The sequence below is a fragment of the Lepidochelys kempii genome, chromosome 2, assembly GCF_965140265.1.
Source record: "Lepidochelys kempii isolate rLepKem1 chromosome 2, rLepKem1.hap2, whole genome shotgun sequence".
Taxonomy (NCBI): Eukaryota; Metazoa; Chordata; order Testudines; family Cheloniidae; genus Lepidochelys; species Lepidochelys kempii.
Genome location: NC_133257.1, coordinates 81,961,383 through 81,987,208, shown reverse-complemented (window position 1 = coordinate 81,987,208; position 25,826 = coordinate 81,961,383). Strand labels below are relative to the sequence as shown.

The 25,826-nt window shown below is 44.0% G+C and overlaps 3 protein-coding genes across 4 annotated transcripts in view; 1 reads left to right on the top strand and 2 right to left on the bottom strand.

The window, feature by feature from the left end:
• Positions 1 to 5,287, bottom strand: part of TMEM241 (transmembrane protein 241) — a 202,576-nt gene extending 197,289 nt beyond the window's left edge. The window contains 1 exon segment of the mRNA XM_073331400.1: positions 5,083 to 5,287. Within this exon segment, the coding sequence (XP_073187501.1) occupies positions 5,083 to 5,154 (72 nt within the window). The 5' untranslated portion in view covers positions 5,155 to 5,287.
• Positions 5,288 to 11,063: 5,776 nt separating this feature from the next.
• Positions 11,064 to 13,983, bottom strand: LOC140906779 (uncharacterized). The gene is made up of 2 exons (XM_073331399.1): positions 13,917 to 13,983; positions 11,064 to 12,364 (listed from the first exon to the last, which is right to left on the bottom strand). Exon 2 carries the CDS (start codon positions 12,353 to 12,355, stop codon positions 11,120 to 11,122), a length of 1,236 nt encoding a protein of 411 aa, XP_073187500.1. The 5' UTR covers positions 12,356 to 12,364; positions 13,917 to 13,983; the 3' UTR covers positions 11,064 to 11,119.
• A 6,128-nt stretch (positions 13,984 to 20,111) lies between these two features.
• RIOK3 (RIO kinase 3) overlaps positions 20,112 to 25,826 on the top strand; it is a 20,750-nt gene continuing 15,035 nt past the window's right edge. Inside the window, exons 1-3 of one of the 2 annotated variants that reach the window (XM_073331394.1) lie at positions 20,112 to 20,344; positions 23,197 to 23,359; positions 24,353 to 24,474. In XM_073331394.1, the coding sequence (XP_073187495.1) occupies positions 24,407 to 24,474 (68 nt within the window). In that variant the 5' untranslated portion in view covers positions 20,112 to 20,344; positions 23,197 to 23,359; positions 24,353 to 24,406. The remainder of the gene's footprint in view (positions 20,345 to 23,196; positions 23,360 to 24,352; positions 24,475 to 25,826) is intronic. The other variant, XM_073331395.1, reaches the window with a different exon arrangement.

Below are 25,826 nucleotides of genomic sequence, written 5' to 3'. Positions count from 1 at the left end.
GGAACTAGGGGTGCTGCTGCACACCCTGGCCTGAAGTGGTTTCCATTATGTACAGGGTTTACAGTTTGTTTCAATGACTTTCAGCACCCCCACTATACAAATTGTGAGCCAGCTGCTGGCCAGCCCCCAAAAGGGGTAATACAAGCTGTCTGTGCTAAAGGGAGGTGCAGGCAAGTGGACCATATTATTAAGAAGTAAGGCTTTGGGAGCTAGCAGAGATATTTACTCCTTGTAAGGATCATACTTTGCTTAGACAACAGGCTAAGAAGATTCTGCCTACAGGGCTCAGCACTGAACAGCATGGAGGGTGAGAGACTCTGATCCTAGACTGTTCAGGGTCTGTGAATGGTCCTTACGTTCCCTGGAATGGTGAGAATGGCAAGAACTCTTGGGGATGATTTAAATAAAACTCTTGATTAAGATCTAGTGCTGGTAAGCCTTAGTGTTTGAACCTGAAATTTGGCTGAACCCTAATGATCATTTTGGGGCTTGCAGTGGAATCATATGGAGTAATTTTGGGCTCTGGGCTAGGACTCCAGCCATGCTCTTTTACAAGTTACCACTTAGAGCAAGGGTGGGCAAACTTTTTGGCCGAGGGCCACATCTGGGTGGGGAAATTGCTTACAGGGCTGGGGCACGGGGTTGGAGTGCGGGGGTGGAGTGCGGGGTGTCGGAGGGGGTGCGGTGTGCAGGAAGGGGCTCAGTGCAAGGGGTTGGGGCAGAGGAGGGGTGCGGGGTGTATGAGGAGACTCACGGAAGGGTTTAGGGTGCAGGAGGGGTGTGGAGTGCAGGAGGGATCTCAGGTCAGGGGGTTGAGGTGCAGGAGAGATGCAGGGTGCAGGAGGGGGCTCAGGGCAGGGTGTTGGGGTGCAGGAGGGGTGCGAGGTGCAGGAGGGGGCTCAGGCAGGGGGTTGGGATGCAGGAGGGGTGCGGGATGTGGCAGGGGGCTCAGGGCAGGGAGTTGGAGTGCAGGAGGGGTGCGGGGTGCAGGAGGGGGCTCCGGGTACGGGATTGGGGTGCAGGAGGGGTGCCAGGTACAGGAGGGGGCTCAGGGCAGGGGGTTGGGGTGCAGAAGGGTGTGGGGTGCAGGAGGGGACTCAGGGCAGGGAGTTGGGGTGTGGGGTGCAGGAGGGGTTCAGGCTCCGGCCTGGTGCCGCTTACCTAGAGCGGTGGCAGTGGCAGACACCGGGGCCAGGGCAGGCTCCCTGCCTCCCTGCCCCAGCCCCACGCCACGGCTGGGGACGAAAGCAGCCGGCACCACGTCCCTGCGTGGCCCCTGAGGGTGGAGGGGGGCGCAGAGAGCTCCGCATGTTTCTCTCACCTGTGGGTACCTCTCCCAAAGCTCCCATTGGCCACGGTAACCCATTCCTGACCAATGGGAGCTTTGGGGGAGGTACCCACAGGCAAGAGCAGCATGCGGAACCCTCTGCTGCCCCACGCCCACGGGCTGCAGGGACGTGGTGTGGCCACTTCCCAGAGCAGCGCAGCGCCACGGAGGTGGCAATCCCAAGGGCCAGATCTAAAGCCCCGAGGGGCCAAATTCAGCCCATGGGCCATAGTTTGCCCACCCCTGACTTAGAGCCTCACTGACATTAACGGGGGACATTAAGCATGTGAGTGGGCCCAGTTAATCTCATCTCTCTCAGTCAATCCAGGTTGGGTTTCCTCGGTATATCATTACTGGGCATAATGTAATGCAGACTTGTTACTGACATTTTAATAATATAGAGTCCAAAGATATGTGTCTTTGGTTGAAACCACAGGCTCCAAACTTAACCAACATATGTATGCAAAAGATACCCTCACTTCACATATACTACTCATGATTCTTATAAATAAAAATTACAAGTAGAATTGTAGAACTTAGAGAAGTGAAAATCTATTTTATCACCCAGTCCATTACACTTTCTATCCACGTATCCACTTGACCAGTATGTATTCTAATATTGGCCATCGAAGGTTTCAGATGTGTCTTTATGTAGCTTGCCTCGCAGTGAAACTAAATATACACTCCAAGCTAACTTTTTAGTTGTGATGTGAATAAATATGCCTGCTACACATTTTTTCAGATGAGTATGTGAATAATTGCAACAATTAGGTCGTACAGGTGTAAATGAAAGTAGAATTTAGCCCTGCAGATGAAATTTAACTAACAAACCTATTGATGAGCCAAAAAAGAATCCAGCTTGCAGTCTTAACAATAGTTGCTCTGTAATGTCTTCAGGAGTAAAGAGTAGCAAAAAACCTATTGGCATAATCTTGGAAGGAGCTGAGCAAAACTCAATACCCATTGCCTTTAATGGGCATGGAGGGTGTGAACCTCTTGCAGGAATTGGCCCCTATATTTTGTTACTAAAGAAATGACTTCAGTACACACTGGGAGGAGGTCTGAGTAAGAAAGTGGCATTTTACAGATACGCTTCAGAGTTGATATATGTCTTGGTTTAAAGCACAAGTGTCTTTCTTCTTTGCTTTTGTTCATGCAGTGCCTGGGACAAATGTAAATGCCTTACTCTGATTATCTTTTAACTTTCCTGCATTAAATCCATAAACAATTTTTAGGTGTGTGAGGGAGCTTTGTTTATCTTATCTAAAATATATTTACCCAAGCATTTTCTGCAGTCCAACACCATTTAGATACAACACAGCTGCTGTTTTGGCCCCTTTAGGTTCCTACCTACTACGTCAACCCTCCTTGACATTCTTAATAGAATGTGTGTGGGACAAACTCAGAAGCTGCAGGTGGGAAGGGGATGATTTTACATTGGGTCCTCATGAAAAAGTACATTTCTTCATCTCTCCCAAGAAGTTCCACACACCTTTGTTGTGCAAACAAAGGTGTCTCTTCTTGCAAAGTATCTGCACCAGTGCCACAGAGGCATCCTCTAGCAGAGAAAATAAGAAGAGGTTACCATAGTTTCCCCACAGTTATGGGACAATCAAAATGCAAACTCTGGGATTGATTCTGATCTCACTTGTGTCAGTTTTACCACTAGAATTCCACTGGCTTCAGTGAAATTACTGCTAATTTTCACCATTCTCATTGACAGCAGAATCACAAACTCACTGATGCCATCAACCCTGGGCTACAGGAATTCAAAATAAACCCGTGAAACTCAGAATATGGAATTAAAACTACATAATACACAAACTCAGGTACTTAGCGAACAAATAAAACAGTTCTGGAATAAGTTTAGGCCATAAAAATTCTCATCCACAGTGTGCACTCTGGCATATTTTTCCTTCTATTTCTTCATGGAACTTCTAATGACATCAATGAGAGAGCACAGTGGAAAGTAGATTTTTGCCCTGAACTTACAGTTTAATGTGGCTATAATGAATATTAAGCTTTGCTTAGCTACCATGATCACGCTTTAAAACTTTGGCAGTTTTGTCTTGGATCAGGTACTTTGGTGTTTGCAGTATTCCCTAGTGAATGTTGCAACTACTAAGCTACCATTCTATTTTTAATGGTGGCTACTGTGCCTTCTGGACTTAATCCTATGTTGGAAAGCGTAAGGACTATGTGATATATCAGGTCTTTACCACCTCCGCTTTCTGTGTTTGCCAGGCAGCTAATAATGGCCTTACAAGAATATTAAACTAACACTATCAAAGCAATAGAACTACTGGCTCTGTAGCTAATATTTTTTGTTTGGATTGTAAAGAGGCCCTCCCTTCACTCTTGTCAGTAGGCAGGATACTGGAATTTACATACCTTGAAAATGTTGCTTGTTTTCACATCTTTGAAAATGGAGCCAGGTGAATGAGGCTTGGATGTGCATGAAATTATGGACAATCATATCCCCACAACAGCAAATAGAAACCCATTAGAGCTTTAGCTGAGAAGCTGGGATTTCATTTATGTTGCAGCCCTAATTTTGGAGGGACCGGCGAACTTTTACTAATAAGTATAATTCTCAGTTTTGTGCTTTTTTTTTTTTTTTTTTACTACTGTCAGTGTTTGTCTGCCACTGTAAGTTAACGGTTACTATATTTACAAGCCTTACATTGTATTGAAAGGATACTCTCAGATGTGAGAGGCCCAAAATTAGACTTACTGGAATTTAAAAAAAAAAAAAATTTTTTTTGAGAGGATTTTAAATATTTCAATTCTTCTTATGGGGGTGGGGGAAGTATCAGCAAAACAGCACTCATGAGCAACACTAGAACAATAATAATGTTTAAGGATTACATTAAGAAACCAGGACCCTGGTTCTAATCTAATGTACACACCTATAATTCCACTTACTTTGGTGCAGTTACTGCTGCTTTACACTGGAATAGGTGAAAAGATAATGAAGCCTCATGTTTCAATTTCAAGCTTCCAAAGAAGTTTTTAAAAAGTGAGAAGAAATATAAAATGGCAGTCACACTTAAGTGAAAGTACTGTACAGTAATCATAACTGTAATTAATACTTGTTGAATTCTTCCCAGCCCCTTTCTCACACAGAGACACTACTTCACTCATTTGTCCAAGGCTTTGTTCTCTGCCTTACAGTAACTTTGTAATCTGTGCATTTACAAATAGCCCCTAATGCCTCCTATCACTTTCAGCTTTTCCAGATTTTCCTTCGACCTAACTTTCCCCCTCTCTGCTTTCCGGGGGCGGGACAGAGGTTGGGTATAAGGCGTGAAGGAATTGTTCGATTTGATGGCTTCTTGCCGCTGGGCTGTTCTTTTAAAGGGAGATACAGCCGCAGAGATGCATCCTGTTAATATGGGGTTTCTATTGGGTGTCTCCCTCAGATAGAGGGGCTGGAAGTCTCAACAATACAGGGACCCCTTTCCGATTCCTCTGTCTGTGCACAAGGACTATTTGCAAGGAGAAAGGGGTTTTGTATGCAGCTAACTATGACCAGCTGGAGTCTCTCAATTCTCAAGAGAAACTGAAAATGAAATAACAGCTCCTCCTCTTTCAGCAGGCAAGGGAAGATGGTGAGAGGAGAAAGAAATGCAGTTAGCCTTCCTGCTGTCAGATCTGGGAGAAAATCCAGGGAGGTGAATTAGAAAAAGGAATGCTCAGGCAATCACTCAATCAATCAATCAATCCAAACCAACTTACAGCTCCCTCGTCCTCACCTTGTTGGTGAAATAAGAAGCCAGATAGAAGAGACAGAAGGACAGACCAGCTGCAGGTCTCTTTAAATACATCTGTCACAGCATTTCCCCCGTCCGGGTGAGGAAGATGAGGCACTGGTTCTTCCCGCTGTGATCAACTGGAGACAGTGCTCAGGAAACTGCCACCTGGAGTGGCTGCCATGACAGAGACACGTTGCTCTGTGTTTGCTCCAATAGGCACAAGAACAACCTCCTGAGGCACTGCCTTCTTAAAGGGGCGATGCTCCCTCTTGCCAGAGGAAACCCATTCCAGAGACGAGACACACAGATATGCTCCCTCTCCCCACCACCACTTGCACACACACACACACACACACACCTCTTCTTACACTTGTGTGGTTCTCACACTCACGAGTCTCTCACACTCCAGCTGACTGTGGAAAATAAATGCCTACAGATTTTAATAGCGAATGATAGCCTTTCCATAGGTTGTTTTTGGGAAACCATCCCAAAACCACCCTTTGGGAATTACATCCCTGCTCTAGAATTCTGTAGCGGTTCAAAAATTATAGAAAAGATCACATTCTCTATTAAGCTTCACACACTTGTCTACATAATGACATAAGGTGGGGTTTTTTTAAATCAGATTAGTTCTATCAAGTTTACATAGCTCAACTGGAAACCCCTTTAACCACCCTTTCACACCTTTAATTCATGCTAGTTGGTGGCCATGTGGCTGTATTCTGACATTCCAAACATCTGAGAAGTTCAAACAGCTACTTTTTTTAAAAAAAAAATCCTGCCACAGAATGTTTCCTTCTTTTCATCCCAAAAATATGGGATTTCCCAAAATAATTACCCCATCTAAGGCCCAGTGTGGGCAAAATTCAGTCATAGCCCAGTGATAGCTTTTCTAGAGAAAAAAAGTGTTGGAGTTCTGTATGTAATGGCCCTGATGGGCCTGAAATGGGAGCATGATCCCACTGTGAAAGGAAGATTCCCATGTTCAAAATGCGGTATGCAGCACTCACTTCTAGCCCTGAAAGAATCCAAGACATCAGACTTTAAAGAAATGACGTTTTTACTTATAGAAAAGCTATGTTAGGTAGCTTTAGACATTTTAACAGCTCCCTCTGAGCCCTGAACCATAGGTTGGACTCATGGGCCTGGACCTACAAAGAGACTTAGGCATTGCAATGCTCAGTGTCACAACACCTAACTTTTAAACTCCTAGAAATCACAGAGATAACACTGCAATTCACAACAGCTGCTTTAGGGATCTGACCTCCCTATACAATGAATGGGGAAAGATAGATGCCATATAATGCTATCCACAAAACCCAGCACACTAGTTGGGGAGCTGCCTAAGCTAGCCAATGGGAGAAGCCAATATTAAGCCCTGTCCCTCTCTCAGATATAGGTACCTAAATCCAGGCTGCAGTAAGGTGCCTATCTTTGCTTAGTGATCCACAAATGGGAACCCGTTTCCTGGAGTTAGATGTCACTGGGCTTGGGGTGCAATACAGACCAGTGAGGGGCTGTGTCACCACATGCCCTGCAACCCTCGGTGCTTTACAATGCTTTGCTACTGTAGCTCCCAGCCTGGGATACTCATAACCAGCCTCTAAGCATGCAGGTCATACCCTAAGTGTCTGTCTGTAAGCTAGATAGCACTGGTTCAGCAGCTCTGACCCAGAAGCCTGTCTACAGCCCCACAGCCCCATGCTGGCTTTCACCAGTCTTGGTTACAATCTGCAAGGTGACGCCAACACACTTCCAGTCCCAAGACTTCCCAAAAACGTGTGTCTACAATATCCAGCCCGCTCCTGGACAGTTCAGTGAAATAATAAGGTTTATTTGTTCCTTTAAAGAAATGAAAGTACATCACAGATTATTACCTTAACTGGAGGTAAATACACCCTTCCCTTTAACCACCACAATGAGTTGGTTTATAATAAAAATAAACACAAATTTATTAACAATAGGACATAGGTTAAGTGATGCCAAGTAAAAGAAATAAAAGTAGAGATAGTTACAAGCAAATAAAAGTGAAAACATGCATCTAAAAGTCTAAAATTTAATCTAGCAAGGTACAGTCTTTGTGCAAGACTGGTTTCTCCCACCAGTCTTCCCTCTTCCCAGCCATGGCTGACTTTCCCTCAGTCAGGACCTTCCACAGAAACACAAGGTGCTGGTTTCCCTTGTCTCCCTATGTGAAAGCTCTTTGTCTCAGCAGGTTTCTCACCTATATTCAGTTCCCAGAGACTTCACACACCCCGCCCCCTTGGTTGAAAGAACCATCTTTCTTGGGTTGCAAGAGCTCTGCCTCCTTGTGTCTGTCTGGTGATGGATGCCAAAGATGGCTTCTGGCTTTGCTTATATCTTCTGAAGTTCAATGAGTTTGCCTCAAGAGGCAGGATGATGTCATGCTGTACTATGCAAATAGGGCTTCCATTGTATTTGCTCACACCTTGATTAATCTTAATAGACAGATAGCTGCCTTCTCTCATATCTAGAAGAGAACCCATCACAGAAATTTAAAGGAGTACTTGTGGCACCTTAGAGACTAACCAATTTATTTGAGCATAAGCTTTCGTGAGCTACAGCTCACTTCACAGAAATTTGTTAGTCTCTAAGGTGCCACAAGTACTCCTTTTCTTGTCACAGACGAAAGCATAATATCATTATGTATCCATATTTCCTCATATATTGTTAACACATACATTTCACAATTATATTAATCACCAGTGTGTCAGAGGCTTTCATAAAACACCTCACTCAATACATTTTTATAATACAGTAATATTGTATACAATCAGTTGATTCAATTACTTATCACATCAGGCTCAGCCCCCCTGTGTTTATAGACTAGTACGCCTTTGCAATGTATTCTTTGAAAATTAAAAACCAGGCCAAGCTTCTCTCCCTGCTGGGGCATAGACACCATGCTGCCTCTTCCACCAGTTGTTAGCTTGATAGCTTTGTTTTGATGAAGTGAGCTGTAGCTCACGAAAGCTCATGCTCAAATAAATTGGTTAGTCTCTAAGGTGCCACAAGTACTCCTTTTCTGTATGTAAATGTACCTTCATTGTCTCTGCCTGATGACCAGGGTGCTGGTCAGAGAAGCAAACACATTCCTTTGTCTAGGGCAGGCCTGTTTAACAACTCCCCCAGTATGCCTAAATTAAACACACTTTAATCCTAATTCTAGCATATATCCATACCTCTTAATACACATGTGCATACGTCATACAAGAATATTAATGATCAGTGAGTTATTGGTTTTCAAATGGTCCCTCATATAAGGCATATTTTTTACAAAGATTATTACAGTAGCATGTTGGGTGTGAGGACTGGGGGCAGTGTTTCTCAAATGCGGCCACTGTGGCCACATGCAGCCACCACAGCCTTTTCTTGTGGCCACAGCCTTCTAGGCAGTGACTGGGGGGGAGGGAAAAGCAGCAGCCCCTCCCCAGGGGCCACCAGCAGTGGTTGGGTCCCACCTCCCTCTGGAGAAGAGACACACAAGCTGGAGGAGCAGGCAGTCAGTGAGTTTCCCACCTTCCCAGGAGTGACGGGGTTGGGCTTCAGCCCTGGGGGGTGGTGGGCACCAGGCTCCAGCCATTGGGCTTCAGCTTCTGTTCCCAGGCCCTGTTCCCTGGATGTGGGGCTTTGGGCTCCATTCCCTGGCTGCATGGTGGCGGGCTCTGACCCCGAACTCACCCCCCCCCATCACCTCTGGCCCCCGCTGCCTCCCCCAGTGCCCCATCGCCCCTGCTACCTCTGTACCCACCTCCCCATCCAGGGCTTAATTTGTCCCCAAGCTTGCTGGGGCTGAGTAAGTCTGCTGTGAAAAGTGATAGTAACAAATATACAAATATCACTTTTCAGAGCAGACTTACTTATAGCTAGCAAGTCTTTAAAAAACAACAACCCCAAAAAGCAAAAGAAACAACAAGAAAAAACACAAGAATGTTCAAAGCACCTTATTTGTGTTTCTATTCTGTTTTGGTCCAGTAAAGAATAGAGACAACTGTACATTATTCTTATTATTGAGTTGACAAAAAAAAAAAAAAAACCAACAACACCCTACATATATAAATTACAATGATTTGGACATGTATATTTATTTGTTTTTCCTAAAGTTAATTAAGTATTTTAGGAAAAATTGTCAGAGCGGCCACCAAAACATTTGTTGTGAGAACCCCTGGCTTATGGTCATAGCACGTAAGCAGTTTCTTGTGTGAATAAGTTGGTGCTTACCTCTCTCCATACAAAAAGGCTTGAGAAGGAGGAACAGAAAACCACCTTATAACTCTTAGCCAAAGGGCAGCAGATATAAGGCACATGGGGAGGCTAAGCCTCCCCAAATGGGGCAAGAAATGCCGGATTCTGCACACCTCCCTTTGGAAACATGCTAGCCTGCTGCCTTTGGAGTGCCACTGCCCAAAGCGCCAAGCTTTGTGGGGGGTCAGAGAGGAGTGAGCAGGAAGCAAGGGGAGCTTCAGGGGGTGGAAACAAGTGTGGTGCCTTGGGGGAGGGGGTGGAGCATGGGCAGGAAGAGGCAGCAGTGGGGCAGGGCCTTCGGGGAAGAGACTGAGCGAGAGCAGGGCCTCAGGGTGGAGCATGGACAGGGCCCCAGGGGGAGGAAGCTGAGCAAGGGTGGGGCCTCAGGACGGAGCCACAAGTGGGTCACGCCCCCACACACACACACTTCTACGGAGCTTTCGGCACCCGTGCCCAGCCTCCCCAAACTCAAGAGTCAGGTGCCAAATATGCTCTTAGCCCAGTGGTTAGAGCACTCACCTGGGATGTGCCAAGTCTAATTTCAATCTCCCCACCCCCAGCCTGTCAGAGGATGGGGGAAGATTTGAACAGGGGCCTCCCACCTCTCAGGTACATACTCCATCCACCCAACTATAGGATATTTGATATGGGGCTCCCTCAATCTCTCCTGTTAAAGCTGTTCCACTGTGGCTAAATAATGAAAGAGAGATTGAAGGTTTCCCATGTCCCAGGTGAGTGCCCTACCTACCAGGCTACCAATCAGAGTCATTGTCTCTCATGATCTCACTTTCTATCCCAATGACTATTAAGCATTTTTCCACAGTGGAGCACTCATTGGGCCAGACAGAAAGAGAGAGAGCACAACTGCAAATAATTCCATAGCCCAGTGATTAGGCCACCCATGTGGGAGATGGGAGGCCCAGGGTTAAGTTCCCCTGTGCCAATTACTCTTTAGTTAGCTTCAGTGTGAGAGACTGAGGGAGCTCTGCCATAGCTTTGTGATTAGAGCCTTTGCTTCCCCTGTGGCAGAGGGGGCAATTAAATTGGGGTCTCCCCAATGCCAGGTGAGTGCTCTAATCCCTGAGCTAAAAGCTACACAGCAAGTACCTTTTACATGTCTTCCTCCAGCTGGACTTTGTAGCTTTATGGAGGCTAAAAGTTGGACTTAGCCACTAAGTCTGGGGTTTAAGCACCTATGTACCTCTGTAGAGGTAATTGGTACCCTGTGGTAACTAAGGCATCTGGCTTCCTAGTTGGAGGGATTGAAGGCACTGTGTCATAAACAAAGTAAATAGTGTCTTGTCAAGGTTTTCTGAGATGAACAGATTAATTCTTATGGCTTCAACACTCATGAGAAATGTAGCCATCTCAAACTCATACCATCATATTGTCCCTCAAATATATGTATGTGTGGGTATATATGCTCATAGCTCAATTGTTTAATGATCTGGTAAGAAGTAGGGGAGACATAAAACAGTAAAGGGACACAAATGTAAATATAAAAATTATTATAATAAATTTCACAGCTGCTATACTTATCACAATATCTTTCTCCTGAAAAAGTTAACCTGTGAAATTCCAAAAGGATTTTGTACCATGTCACATATCCATTATTATATTAAACTACCAGACAGTGCAGTGAGTTCATATGATGTATTAATGCTCGTACTGTTAGAGGATGGTCTTTTGTAGTTCAGAAATAATCATGCTTCTTGCCATATGTATGTTAGACTTTTATTGAAGGTCGCAGAAGTACAGTTCTTACAATCCTTTAATTTTTACTGCTATAGCCTAGTCCTTTAAAAGAGTAATGCATAAATTGATCAGTTGTGCAAACTGGATTCCCAGTCAAAATTACTTTTGTGATATTATGGTTCATCTTAAATGCATCATCCTCTATTTCTCTTATATTGTTCATGGAGAGATCCAAAAGTTCCAAATTAGCCATACTGTCAGTGAATGTTTTTGGTAAGATTTTTATGCCATTACAGCATAAAGTTAACTCAATCAGATTTTGAAGGCCTGAAAAAATGGGTGGAGTGTGGAGACAAGTTTTGTCCAAATGCAGAAACTCTAGTTTAGTATTATTTATGAATAGATTTTTGGGAACATTACCAATACAATTTGCAGATAAATTAAGAACTTCCAGCTGCTCCAACCCTGAAGCGAAGTCAGAAGGCATCTCTGAGAGTAAATTACTAGACAGGTCAAGTTTCCTTAAGGTAAACCTGCTAGCAAACAAGAGAGGTGGAATACTTTGGATTTTATTTTTAGAAATTGAAAAATGTTTTAGGTTGTCGAGGGTTGTGAATATAGCATGTGATATCTCAGTAAAATTATTATAATCTAGCAGCAAGTCATTAAGACTCTTCAGCTTCTCAAACAAACTCTCAGGCAAATGACTTATTTCATTGTGGGACAGAACAAGGATCTTAAGGTTATGAATGGGATCAAAAACTCCCTCTGGTATGGTGGGGAGATGGTTACCAGCCAGCATTAAGGTATCAAGCTGGGAAAGCCCCACAAACATGGATGCAAGCATCTTCAGCCTGTTATTGGAGAGGTCCAGATAGGTGAGATTTTCTAAGGAGATGAAAATTGTACTGTCCAGAAGACCCAATCTGTTTTCAGCTAAGTTTAACCAAACCAGTTTCTTTGTGTTCCTGAACAAGTTTGATGGCAAGTCTGTGAAATTGTTCCCAGAGAGATCCAGAGAGAGGATGCTCTTGCTGATATTGTCAAAAGAGTCATTCTGAAGTGACAGCTTGTTGTTGGCTAAACCAAGGAATGTGAGATTGAGAAGGTGCTGAAACACTCCTGGAGAAATGAGGGTTAAATGGTTGTCGTTCAAGATCAATGTTTCTGTTTTTTGAGCGATACCACGTGGAACTTCATATAAACTGGCACAGCGGCAATCCATTAGAGAAGGGGTACATAAACACTTCTGGGGGCAGTCTGGCAGTGAAAAGACATATCCAAAGAGCAGCAGAAATAGCACAGGGATCATTATTACAGCCTGCAGGGAACACAGAGGAGAAAAGGGAACAAATCAACCAATAAATGTGAGCTCCTTCATTTGGGTGTGGTTTTATTTCTAATAAATAAGGCTATATAGTGACGATTTTTCATCTACATCTCAACAACATTGCCAGTCATTTTCCGTAACTAAAACCACCCTTTGACAGCATTTAGTGTTTACCTGTTCCTGATCAGGGATGTTTCAGACAGTGCTGCTAAACCTGCCACCACAGAATTCTTAAGGGCTCATGCCACACCTGGCTGAAATGCCAAAGTGGGGCCAAAGTCTCTGGTGCTACTGTAATCCCCTCGTGGAGCTCTCTCCCAGCGCTTGCACACGACCACACTCATACTTCAATGTGCCACTGTGGAAGCGTTCCCGTGACAGCGCTTTGAAGTTTCCAGTGTAGCCATGCCCTTATACCCACATAACTACATGGCTTTAAATTCACATATCCATATAAAAACACTGTGTAGACAACCCCTTTTACATTCTCATGATATTCTTTGACTCCCATATTTTTCTTTCCCTCTACGTATGCATAACTTTCATTGCCATCCATGGGACTTCTGTATATGTAGAGGAGACATAGAACTGAGATCCATTATGTAACTCAGAGGCAGAATTTTGCAGTATTCCCATATTTTGACAAGGTACAAAAGGCATTGACTACAATATGAAATGAAAGTTAACAGTCTGACTCCTGTCTACATGTAACCACTAAATTTCAACTTAGGAGATGTGCTGTGTTTTCTCTGAAAATTTAAAGGTGACTTACAAAGTGGCGAAGAAAAAGTTTGCATCCATATTTTTTGTGTGTGTGCTTGTTTATGATGTATCAAAAAAGCCTAAAATGTTGACTAAGATATTTTTAAGTGCTGGTTTTTTTCTGCCCTTTTTTTTTTTTTTTTTACATTAGAAATTCATGTATTGTCTACTCTGTTTTTCTTGGAAAACTTTCTGGATGACTGAAGAATTAGTGAGATTGATCTCACAAGGAAGAATAGAATGAAATATTAGCAACTGAGAAGAAATTTTTAACCAGACTTTTCTATAACTTCTTTTTTTTTAAGTTTTTCTTAATATGTATTTAACTCAAACAACTGGCAAACAGCTGGTGAAATATTCAAACACACATCTACAACTGAAGGATACGAAAGTTCCCTGTACAATTCTATGATTCTCCAAACAGTTCTCCAGTAAAAATAGTAAGGACAAGCTTTATATTTCTAAGATAAGAAATAAGATTTTTTTCCTTTTAAATAAGCAAAGCAAAACCAAAAACCTTTCAGAGCTTCTTAGATCATAAAGCAGTAATAAAAAGGGTACAATGCCATTTTAAAAAATTTTATTTGCAGGTCACCTTTAAGAAAACAAGAAAAAAATCACCCAATTTCGTTGACAACAGATAAGCAGGATAAAAGAACTAAAACTGAGTACATTTGTGTCTAATTTTAGACAAATCAAAATAAGCATTGTACAAGTTCAAAAGCGAGTTAATATCAGTTTATAACAAAATAGTTCTAAGCAAATGGCCAATATACTCAACCTGAAATGTTCCTGTGTGTTCCTTCAGCAGTCTGAGAAATGTAACCAAAACTAATTTCACAAACTGTAGCTTTCATTGCTTAACTTATGTTTGTTGGCTTAATTTGTTTATTGAGTAAGACTTCCCAGAAGAAAAAAAAAAAAAAAAGGATGATGACGAAACACAAGAAAACTGTAAACACCTAAATTTTACAACACTGTTTAGATACTACAGTGATTGGTGCTCTGTAAAAACTTTAGTCAAGTAGAAAAACAATAAAGGATCTGTCCCACCTTGCCATGATTAGCAGTCAGCCTTTTGTTATAAGCATGTTTGGACGACATTCTTGCAAACTCATACCTGTGACTGGACCTTGGGCCTGCACAGAACCCTATTTTGTGGGGGCTGTGTACAGGTGCACAATAGGGTTGCCAACTTTCTAATGGCACAAACCCAAACACCTTGCCCTGCCCCCTGCTCCACCACCGCCCTGAGGCCCCACCCCTGCCCTGAGGCTCCGCCCCCACTTGCTGCATCCTCCCTCCCTCTGTCGCTCTCTCTCCCCGACCCTCAGTCACTTTCACCAGACTGGGACGGGCATTGGGGTGCGGGAGGGGGCTGAGGGCTCTGGCTGGGAGTGTGGGCTCTGAGGTGCGGCCAGGGATGAGGAGTTTCAGGTTAAGGACGGGGCTCCGGGCTGGGACAGGGGGTTGTGGTGTGGGGGTGGGTGAGGGCTCCAGCTGGGGGTATGGGCTCTGAGGTGGGACTGGAGGTGAGGGGTTTGAGTTTCAGGAGGGGGCTCAAGGACCAGAACTGGTGCAGGGGGTTGGTGTGTTGGGGGGCATATGGGGTGTGGGCTCCAAGAGGGAGTTTGGGTGCAGGAGGGGACCCCAGGCTGGGGCAGGGGTTTGGGGGACGGGGTCCCAGCAGCACTTACCGTGGCTCCCAGGAAGGGGCCACCAGGTCCTTGCAGCCCATAGGTGCACGGGTGGCCAGGGAGGCTCTGCACGCTGCCCTCGCGCCTGCAGTTCCTGGCTCCCGACCAATGGGAGCTGCGGAGCTGACCGTTGGGGTGGGGTCAGTGCACGGCGCCCCCCTGGCTGCCCAAGCACCTAGGGGCTGCAAGGACCTGGCAGCCGTTTCCAGGAGCCACATGGAGCTAGGGCAGGCACAGAACCTGCGTTAGCCCTGGGGCCCTGCTGCACCGCCAACTGGACTTTAACAGCTCAGTTGGCAATGCCAACTGGAGCCACCAGGGTCCCTTTCAACCAGGCTTTCTGGTCGAAAACTGGACGCTGGCAACCCTAGTTGACAGGTCCACCCATGCATATAAGCTTGCAGCACTGGAGCCCTAGTTTCATAACACAGGACAAACAAAGTAGCACAAACACAGGAATAGTAAATATAGCCTAGATATGGACACCTGCATGCCACAGTGACAGATGCATGAGAGATGCCTAGCTAGATTACACTGCAGATCAGCTATGCAACATATGGAAATATTGATTTAAAGAGGTCAAAATATTGTTTTAAGGAAGTCAAATCTGTTTACTGAAGACAAAATGTCCTTTTTATTAGGCCATCGATTCAACATGAATGACTTTTAATGTACCAAGAAAGATTAAGATAATTTTACACTGGTATCTATGAAAACAGTATAGTGAGTAAGTGATTAAAATATATTTGATTGCTGATATAATGATGTATCTTTAGCTCATGTAAGGTGAATTCGGAGTCTCTCTTTCTGCAATAATTTGTTAAGCTCCAATCCTTCAAACCCTTATGCTCAAGGTTAATTTTATTACCATGAGTAGACATTGTGGGATGGTTGTAAAGTTAAGCATGTGCATAAATGTTTTGAAGGTTCAGGGCTTTAGTGGTATGTTGTAATATAAAAACTAGAAATGACAGATCAAAATCAGATCCTCCTCTCTGTCTTTGCATTTTATATTATTTTATTTTCTGTAGTTACAGTTGTACAGAGAATTTGCATGTTTCAATTTTTTTTGCATCCTTATCTAACGGTGACCATGATGACATCTCACATCTTCTACAATATGCTGTGTCTTTTGTCAAGGACCTGATGCAATGACATATTAAACTGAAAGATTAAAAAAACAAATTGAACAAAGTTTTCAATAAATACCTGAGAAATATCAATATCAAAAGGAATACCACTTGTATGTCATCTTTCCACAGGATGTCACAATAAATAAAAAATAACAATTAAAACATTGTACATTTATATAGCAGAACTTTTCATCACAAAGGATTCTGAAGTTTTGCACAAACTAGACATGTAAACCAACTGCATTTACTTTGGGGATGAAAACTACCTGCCAAATAGTGCATAGTATACTGCACAAAAAGGGATGAAAGAATACTTTTTTTGGCCAAGAACAGCAATATCTTACTTATGAAAAGTGCCTCTGTCGAATGACTGAACTAACCCTGCAGAATTGAAACCTGAGGCTAGGGTGACCAGATGTCCCGATTTTATAGGGACAGTCCCGATATTTGGGGATTTTTCTTATATAGGCTCCTATTACCCCCCGCACTCTGTCCCGATTTTTCACACTTGCTATCTGGTCATCCAACCTGAGGCTTCAAGGAGTCTATATATTCCAGATATATCAATCTAAGCCATGAAAACTTTATTCCAACAGAGCCTGAGTCTTGGATAATCCACCTAGTGCTCGGGCATGTGTTAAGAATGAGGATGGGAACTTGCATAAATGCTGTTCATAATGACTATGTTAAATAATAGGTTCCATCTCTTTACATCTATTGCTAAATGTCACGAGAAATACTAGTGGAAGTCTTCTTAAGATATTTTAAAATTTATTATTATTAGGAAATGTTAATGTGCGGCAAGGTCCTCCATTTATTTCTCATTTTACAGAACATCACCTCTTGTTAACACAACTAAGAGGTCAAAGGCCATCTATGTCAATGGAATTCTCTCCATTGGGCCAAAGAGAGCATGTATGAGACTGACTCTGTAGCCTGGTGGTTTGGGCAACCATGTGGGAGGTGAGAAACCCGGGATCAAGTTCCCCTGTGCTAATCACTCTTTAGTTATTGCTACACAGTGGAACAGCTTGAACAGGAGAAGTTGAAGAAATCCCGCACCAGACTATCTTGTAGCTAAGTGGTTGGGGCTACCTCCTTAGAGGTAGGAGACAATTGTTCAGATTCATTCTTCCCACGTCTAGCAGAGGGGGGGAATTGAACCTGGACCTGCCACATCCTGGGTGAGTGCTCTAACTACTGAGCTAAAAGTTACGAAGTGGAAGGGGTAGCATCTCCTCTGACAGCCATTTTGTGTGACATGAGGCAGCCCCTTAACTCATTCTTACAAGAAATGATTTGGGCACCTAAGCTGCCTGACTCCAGGAGAGGGGTTCCCAGTTGTGGAGTGCCAGCAGAGATGAACATCTTCCTGCAACCTGGGCGTAGGCATCTATCTCTGAGAGAGGGACAGCACTTTAGGACACATCCTTCTCCTCAAAAAGAAAAGGAGTACTTGTGGCACCTTAGAGACTAACCAATTTATTTGAGCATGAGCTCTCACGAAAGCTCATGCTCAAATAAATTGGTTAGTCTCTAAGGTGCCACAAGTACTCCTTTTCTTTTTGTGAATACAGACTAACACGGCTGTTACTCTGAAACCTATCCTTCTCCTCAGCATCTCTGTTGGTTAGCTTAGGCGGCTCTCCTAAGGCACATTCTAAGGCACCTATCTCTCCCCATTCATTGTGATAGGAGCCATAAATTGAAAAGGCGGCTCTCCTAAGGCACATTCTAAGACACCTATCTCTCCCCATTCATTGTGATAGGAGCCATAAATTGAAAAGAAGCTTCTCCGCTCTTGTTCACCACAGCTGTTGCCAAATAAGTCAAGATGTTAAATATGTTAGAGTAGATTTTCATTTTGTTAAACTATAAAAATCAATTGCATTATTTCTGCCAGCCTTGGAGGAAAGCCACGTTTTGTGATAGGAACACTTTTAATGTTTTACTTGTAAACATCATGGAAAGAAAGATGTCACATTGTCAAGCCAGTTTCTCCTATTAATTCATTTAAGCAATGACAGTTTATGGGTAATTGATCCAAAGGAAGTGTGATGCTTTAAAACAGTGGTCCCAAACTTTTGACGGTAACGCCCCCCTCCCACCCCCCACTCCCAGGACCTGGGGCCGGGAGCAGGGCCATGGCTCCGAGGTGTGGGGGGGAGGGGAGAGACACGGAGAGGGGCAAAGGGGCCAGGCTGGGGCTGCAGGGGCTGGTGGGTCTGAGGCTGGGAGTGGGGTTGTGGCCAGGGGCCACAGCTGGGGGCGGGGGCGGGAGCAGGAGCAGAGTGACAGCCAGGCTGCAGTGGAGGCCAGCAGCCGGGCCAGCGGCTAGGTGCGGCTCTGCTCTCAGCCTTGCCCTCAGCCTCAGCCTTGGGCCGGGAACGGAGCCGTGTCCAGAGGCTGAGGCTAGGGGCAGGAGCAGAGCAGAGCTGGGAGCAGGGAGGGACTGGGTGGTGCTCCCTCTCTGCTCCCATGGGGGCTGGCCTAGGCCCCACCGCACCCCCCAGGATGTTCCTACATGCCCCCCTAGGGGGCGCGCCCCACGCTTTGGGGACCTTTGCTTCGAAAGGATCTATAAGCATGGTAGTCTGTCTTTCAGAGGACAACTTTCTGTTCCCATCCTCTCGCAAATACTTGCTTTATATTATATATTGATTACTTTATACCAGGGATGGGCAACCTGCTGCCCACATGCAGCCCATCAGGGGTAATCTGCTGTCGGACCACAGGCACGGCCGCCCATAGCTGCCAGTGGCCGCGGTTTGCCGTTCCTGGCCAACAGGAGCTGCTTTATACGCTAATGTCAACCAACATTTTCCAACCTGTATTTCCCTAAACAGAAACAGTCTCATTTTTCAAAAGTGCTGAGCACCTGCAGCTCCTATTGAATTAATTGGCATTTTGTGGGTGCCCAGCACCTCTGAAAATCAAGCTATTTTAATGTTGGTGATAACTAAGGATTTAGGATCCTAACTTTAGTCTTACAGCCATTCTTACATTCTGTCATCAGCAAGGCACCTCACATCTATGCCAGCAACTGGAAGGGAAATGGCATAGGAGCCACTTTAGTGGGAAACTGCCAAAGGCTGAGGAAGCTGGCTTTAGAGTGCATAGTGCCATAAATTTGTCACAGTGTACCTGAGAATCAATCCCTTTTTGATAGATAACTATTCCCAGGAAAAGGAGTTTTTATTTAAATATTTTCCTTCTGAGTCTACATCTACCAAATGGCTATTTTTAATTTGTGATTCCTGGTGAGTTTGATTTATGGGGTCAGTGAGAAGTGAGTTATTTTGTGTTCTTGGTCTTATCTCTTTTTCTTCTCTGGGTCATTTCCCTTTCCTTTAGTTAGAAAGCTGATATTCCTATTTTTGCTTATTAGCAAAGCTCTCCTCTTGTGTTTTTGTACCTTTATAAGCATATTGTTATCTGTTTTCCCAATTACTTTTATTTGTTCATTTCTTTGGATTAGGGTTCCTGATCTGTGATATTTAGTTCAGATAAACAATTTTTTTGCTCATTCTCTCAATGTTAGAGTTGTTTTGTGTGTGTAGTGAGCTGTAGCTCACAAAAGCTTATGCTCAAATACATTTGTTAGTCTCTAAGGTGCCACAAGTCCTCCTTTTCTTCTAACTTGCTGAATAACCTTTCCTAAATTCTATTAATTCCAAATCCTTTCTCGCCCTTGCAGTTGTGAAGGAAGTCTAAAACATGACCTGGAAGGCTCAAAAACTGGAAGACAAAAAGAACCCAAAAGTATTCTCTTTTTAAAAAAAAAAATCTCATGAATTTTTAAGCCGATCCCATCCTTGAGGCCTGACTCATGATTTTTGAATTCTGAGCGTTGTTTCAGTCTTCCACTGGGTGATGAGAGTAGCTCTTGTAGACTTTTTGGCATATAGGGACAAGGCAAGGGCCTGGAGAGACGATAACTGTCCCCCGCCCAGTACTGAGGGTTAGATTTCCACGGCAGGCTCGAGGGGAAGGGCAGCTCGCAGGGAGGGAGGCACAGGGCGGTGCTGAGCAGTGGGAAGTGGAACGTCGGTGACATCACCCTCAGTAGGCGCGTCAGAACAACGGAAGTACTTTCCCCCGACCAATGGGAAGTCTGATCTGAAGGTCACGGGGAGAGGGAAGTGGGGAGAAGCCGGAAGTGCTGGTTTCATTGTGTGTCTGACGCTGGTGACAGCTGCCCGGATTTCAGCCCCGCCGCCGCCGCCGCCGCCGCGCCTCGTTCTCTGTCGCCGCCGCTTTCCTCGCGCGCCGTGTCTGTCTCCCGCCCGCCGCCCCGCTCTCTGGATGTGCAGATGGATCCGGTAGGAGTCGCCGCCGCCGCCCCCGAGACCGGCCCAGGCCCCGCCTGGCAGAGCAAGGTGAGGGGAGGTACCGTGAGGGGCTCCCGCGGCCGGCGAAGGTCCCGTTCTGAGTCCCCTTCCCGGCGGGAGGCGCTGCCCCAGGGGTTTCTGCTGCGTGCCGGGGGGAGGAGCCGCAGATGGGTCACCGCAGGCGGCGGCTCCGGGCTCCGCTTCCCGCCCCCAGCTAGCGCGGCCGGTTTGGCCGACCGCCCCCAGCCCAGGGCTGACCCAGACCCCGCGGGGGAGGGGGGCACAGCCTCCTTGTAGGGCGCGCGGAGGGCAGCAGAGACGGCTCCGGGCCTCAGACAGTTCCTAGTGCTGGTGTTTCCAGTGTCCCTCCCTGAGCTGCGCCAAAGCTGCTCTTCCTCTCCGGGGACGAGTGAGATTTTAGTCTCACAGACTGTAGGGGCAGACGGGACTATCACGGCGTTGGACTAGATGACCTCCTGAGGCCCCTTCCAACCCTGATATTCTGTGGTTCTGTGATCATTTAGTCTGGCCTCCTGCACATCACAGGCCACAGAACCTCACCCCTTCCTGTAATAGACCCATAACCTCTGGCTGGGTCACTTAAGTCCTCAAATCTGTTGCCTAGGGAGGTGGTGGAATCTCCTTCCTTAGAAGTTTTTAAGGTCAGGCTTGACAAAGCCCTGGCTGGGATGATTTAATTGGGGATGGGTCCTGCTTTTGAGCAGGGGGTTGGACTAGATGGCCTCCTGACGTCCCTTCCAACCCTGATATTCTATGATTCTATGAAATCTTCATTTAAAGACTTCAGGTTATAGAGAATCCACCATATCCTCTAGTTCAGACCAGTGAGTGACCTGTGCCCTACTTTACAGAGGAAGGTAAAAAACCTCCAGGGTTTCTGTCAATCTGACCTGGGGGAAATTCCTTCCTGACCCCAAATACGGTGAGCTGTTAGACCCTGAGTATGTAAGCAGGACCCACGAGCCAGATGTGGGAAAGAATTTTCTATAGTAACTTGAAGCCCTCCCGTTCTGTAGCCATTGGAGATATTTATTGATAGCAGTCATGGGTAGGCCACATACTATTGTAGGCAATATCATCATACTATTTCCTCCAAAAATTTATCAAGCTCAGTCTTGAAACAGGTGAGGGTTTTTTTACCTCCACTGCTTCCCTTGGATAACTGTTCCAGAACTTCACTGTTTTGGTGGTTAGAAATTTTCATCTGACTTTGAGCATAAACTTACTGATGGCTAGGTTATGTCCATTTGTTCTTATGCCAACATTGGTCCTTTACTTAAATAACTCATCTCATTCCTTTGTGTTTACTCGTCTAATGTATTTATAGAGAGAAATCATATCTCTCCTGAGCTTTTGTTATGTTAGGTAAATAAGCCAAACTTTTTAAGACTACTCTCGTAAGGTAGGTGGTTCTTGTCTCTGATCATTCTAGTAGCCCTTCTCTCCACCTGTTCCAGTTTAAATTAATCTTTCTTAAATGTGGGAACTAGGAAGGAAACACCACCACAAAGTTAAACAATAGGCTGTTGCTAGGCTTGCCTTCAATCTGTGTGGGGAGAAGCGGGGAAGGTATTAAATGTTGCATTTGTGAGTTTGTATCTGGGAAGCTCAGATCTGTACTACCCAGAACAAAGACCATCATGACAGGTAGCAAAAGACACCATGGTCCTGGGGAAAGGTCTGAGAACCAGGAGCTTCTGTGTCCTAACTGTTGCAAGTCACTTTTCACTTCTCTTCTCATGTCTAATGCAGTAGGGTTCAAACTGGATTCATGTTTGCATGGTGCTTTGAATGTGCTAAGTGCCATGTAAGTACTAAGCATGACCACATTTACCAATAGATCCATTTGGTACTTGAGTTAAAATTTGGCATGCCAATGGTAGAGTCCATTTTAGATGAACATATGCTATACCTTGCCATTACTGTGTATCTGCTCTGATGGAATTATTAAACTGTTCCCTCACAGAAGTGGTGAAATTTAGCATTGGGATCCACTTTCAGGTGCCAGGAGAGAACTAGAACTTGGCTCGAACCTGCTGGTGTAGCCTAAAGTAGGACATCTAACTGTGACAGACATGTAGAAATCAGTTTTTGTCTGTGGCTTGAAACCTTTTCCAGAATGTAATTTGGGTACAATGTGTCCTAACCAGTCTTGACCTGTTGTATTAAACTCTGAAAGATGGTGATCTACTCTGGCCTTTACTAACTTTGTCCTCGCTGTAATGACATGTGCTTGTAGACTAAAAAAGACTTAAGTGTGCCCGCAGAAGGACATGTTGAGGCATATTCAGCTCTAACTCAGCAGACTTTGTGCAAGGCAATGAGAAATGCACATAGATGAAATAAACATCTTTTAACATTTTCAGTACTCAAATACTTTACTCTAAATTGCTTGAAGAAATTAAGAGTACACTCAAATCTTTTCAGCAAAAAAGGGGCTCAGAGTTGGTTGCCAAAACTGATGAGCAGACCTTTGTCTATTCCACTGCAGCCTGAAGTAAGCAGTGAACTGAAATTTATAAGTTTCTGTTCAGCTACTGCTTGCTGACCAAAGTTCCTGTTGGACCCTTCACAGGTGGGTCAGTGCACTCAGACCTTGATTCTGAGCAAAACTGTAGCTCCGTTAAGTCAGTGACAAAACTCACATGGGATCCAGAATTTAGACCTATGAAATCTTCTTTCGGTTACATCTCAGAGATGTCTCCTTTAGTTTTGAAGGAATGTGTTGTCTGTTATCGTTTCCAGAGTCTGGAAAGGAAACCTTTAGTTGTACTTGTGATTATTTGGTGATCACCACTATCCCACAGGGGATTTTATCCTGGTGCCTAAAAGCTGCTAATATATTTTTCCTCTCTATTCTCTTACCATTTGGCAAACAGATCTTTCCTTCTCCTTGATGCTTCAGAGGGCACTGAAACAAACAAGACTGTTCTCTAGTTTTCATTTTGTTTCAGTCTAAAAAATGTTGCTGAGAAATGTATAACACATTCTACTGGATTTTTTTTTAAAATCAATATCAACTTTAATGTGTTTTTCCTTAGAGTAAGTTACTTTTTAAGATGAATTTTGCTTTGTTTATACAGTGCGTGGCAGGATGTGGATCTGACTTGATCAAGATCTGTAGGTGCTGTGCTATGGCAATACTATCTCTAATAAAACCTCTAGAGTGAGTTGGTGGCCAGTTTAAAAATTGTTCTCTCCCTGTTGACGATATAGATGAAACACAATTCTTGAAAATAACAGGTTTCTTTACTGGGACACACTATCTTGGTTGTAAAAGTGCCTGAAACTTAGGGCCAGATATTCTGAAATTGCATCCACATGGGAATACTTCAGTTAGACTGCATTCAGGTGCAAAGTTTATCCTGCATGGCTGTATTTGGTGCCTGAAGTCTACAGAGTATTTAAACTTGTGAGCTAAGTTCTGCCTCCTTAGAGGTAGCCCAGCCCTGTGGACTTCATTACCAATCAATATGTAAATTTTCATGGTTACTGTTTCACTATGATCTTTCAAGCAGTTTTAACTTGGAGACTTGGCTGAACCAGTGCATTTTGCACATTTATAACTCGGTATTCAAAGATATTTAACTTTTGTCATTCAAATGTTTGAACAGATAATTTTTCCAAAATTTTTTTTGGGGGGGGGATTCTGAGCTGAGAGAAAATATGGTAAACTTCAGCCCAAAAATGTTTTTCACATAACTTTCTCAAATGGGAGGTTTTACAGAAATTCCCAGTTCTGACCGTCTGCTATTACCAGATGGCTCTTACAACATACTGTGTTGTGAATATATTTTTTAACAATCCAAACCCTCTGAAGTATTGGCATTGCCCTCTTCCCTACTTACCTTATGGTGGTCACTTAAAGGAGTACTGTTGTACTTTAGTCTAACAGTGTTTGTGAGTCTGTGGAAGAAAGAGAAAATCTGAAGACTACATCAGTTTGCCCTGAACCTATTGGTAGTTTAACTGTACTAACAAACAAAGTAGCCCGTATGTCTAGTTGCCGTATTTCAACAAAATGTTTCTTTGCAGTGTCCATGGGGAGCCCCTAAAAATGTAGTAATATCATGCTCCCTTGCTGATGTGATGAGCGAACAGTTGGCAAAAGAGCTGCAACTGGAAGAAGAAAAAGTTGCTTTTCCTGAGGTGGTTACGTAAGTTAAACACCCTAGAACTTAAATGCTGGGTTAGTAAACTTGATTGCCTAGTCATTGTAGGTCTTCCTACATGGTATCTTAAGTAAAGGTGTGTAGTTACAGTACCATAGTAAAAAGAAAAGGAGTACTTGTGGCACCTTAGAGACTAACCAATTTATTTGAGCATGAGCTTTCGTGAGCTACAGCTCACTTCATCGGATGCATGTACCATAGTAAACATTTTAAAAGTACCATAAAAGTACCATAGTAAACATTTTCCTCATTCTGTCACCCTTTCTTGGTCCATTTCTGGTAGCTCCTCTAGAAATGTATTGTTAAAAACACCTATTCCAGTGGTTCTCCAGTGCATGAATCATGTACTGGTACCATATGTACCATAAATGGTAAATTTTCAGAATGGAGTGGGGTAACTAGTGGTGTTCCCCAAGGGTCAATCCTAGGACCAGTCCTATTCAACTTATTCATAAATGATCTGGAGAAAGGGGTAAACAGTGAGGTGGCAAAGTTTGCAGATGATACTAAGCTGCTCAAGATAGTTAAGACTAAAGCAGACTGTGAAGAACTTCAAAAAGATCTCACAAAACTAAGTGATTGGGCAACAAAATGGCAAATGAAATTTAATGTGGATAAATGTAAAGTAATGCACATTGGAAAAAAATAACTCCAACTATACATACAATATGATGGGGGCTAATTTAGCTATAGCTAATCAGGAGAAAGATCTTGGAGTCGTCATGGATAGTTCTCTGAAGACGTCCACGCAGTGTGCAGTGGCAGTCAAAAAAGCAAACGGGATGTTAGGAATTGTTAAAAAAGGGATAGAGAATAAGACGGATAATATCTTATTGCCCTTATATAAATAAATGGTATGCCCACATCTTGAATACTGCGTACAGATGTGGTCCCCTCATCTCAAAAAAACATATTCTGGCATTAGAAAAGGTTCAGAAAAGGGCAATTAAAATGATTAGGGGTTTGGAAGGGGTTCCATATGAGGAGAGATTAAAGAGGCTAGGACTTTTCATCTTGGAAAAGAGGAGACTGAGGGGGGATATGATAGAGATATATAAAATCATGAGTGGTGTGGAGAAAGTGAATAAGGAAAAGTTATTTACTTGTTCCCATAATATAAGAACTAGGAGCCACCAAATGAAATTAATGGGCAGCAGTCAGCCTGTGGAACTCCTTGCCTGAGGAGGTTGTGAAGGCTAGGACTATAACAGGGTTTAAAAGAGAACTGGATAAATTCATGGAGGTTAAGTCCATTAATGGCTATTAGCCAGGATGGATAAGGAATGGTGTCCCTAGCCTCTGTTTGTCAGAGGGTGGAGATGGATGGCAGGAGAAAG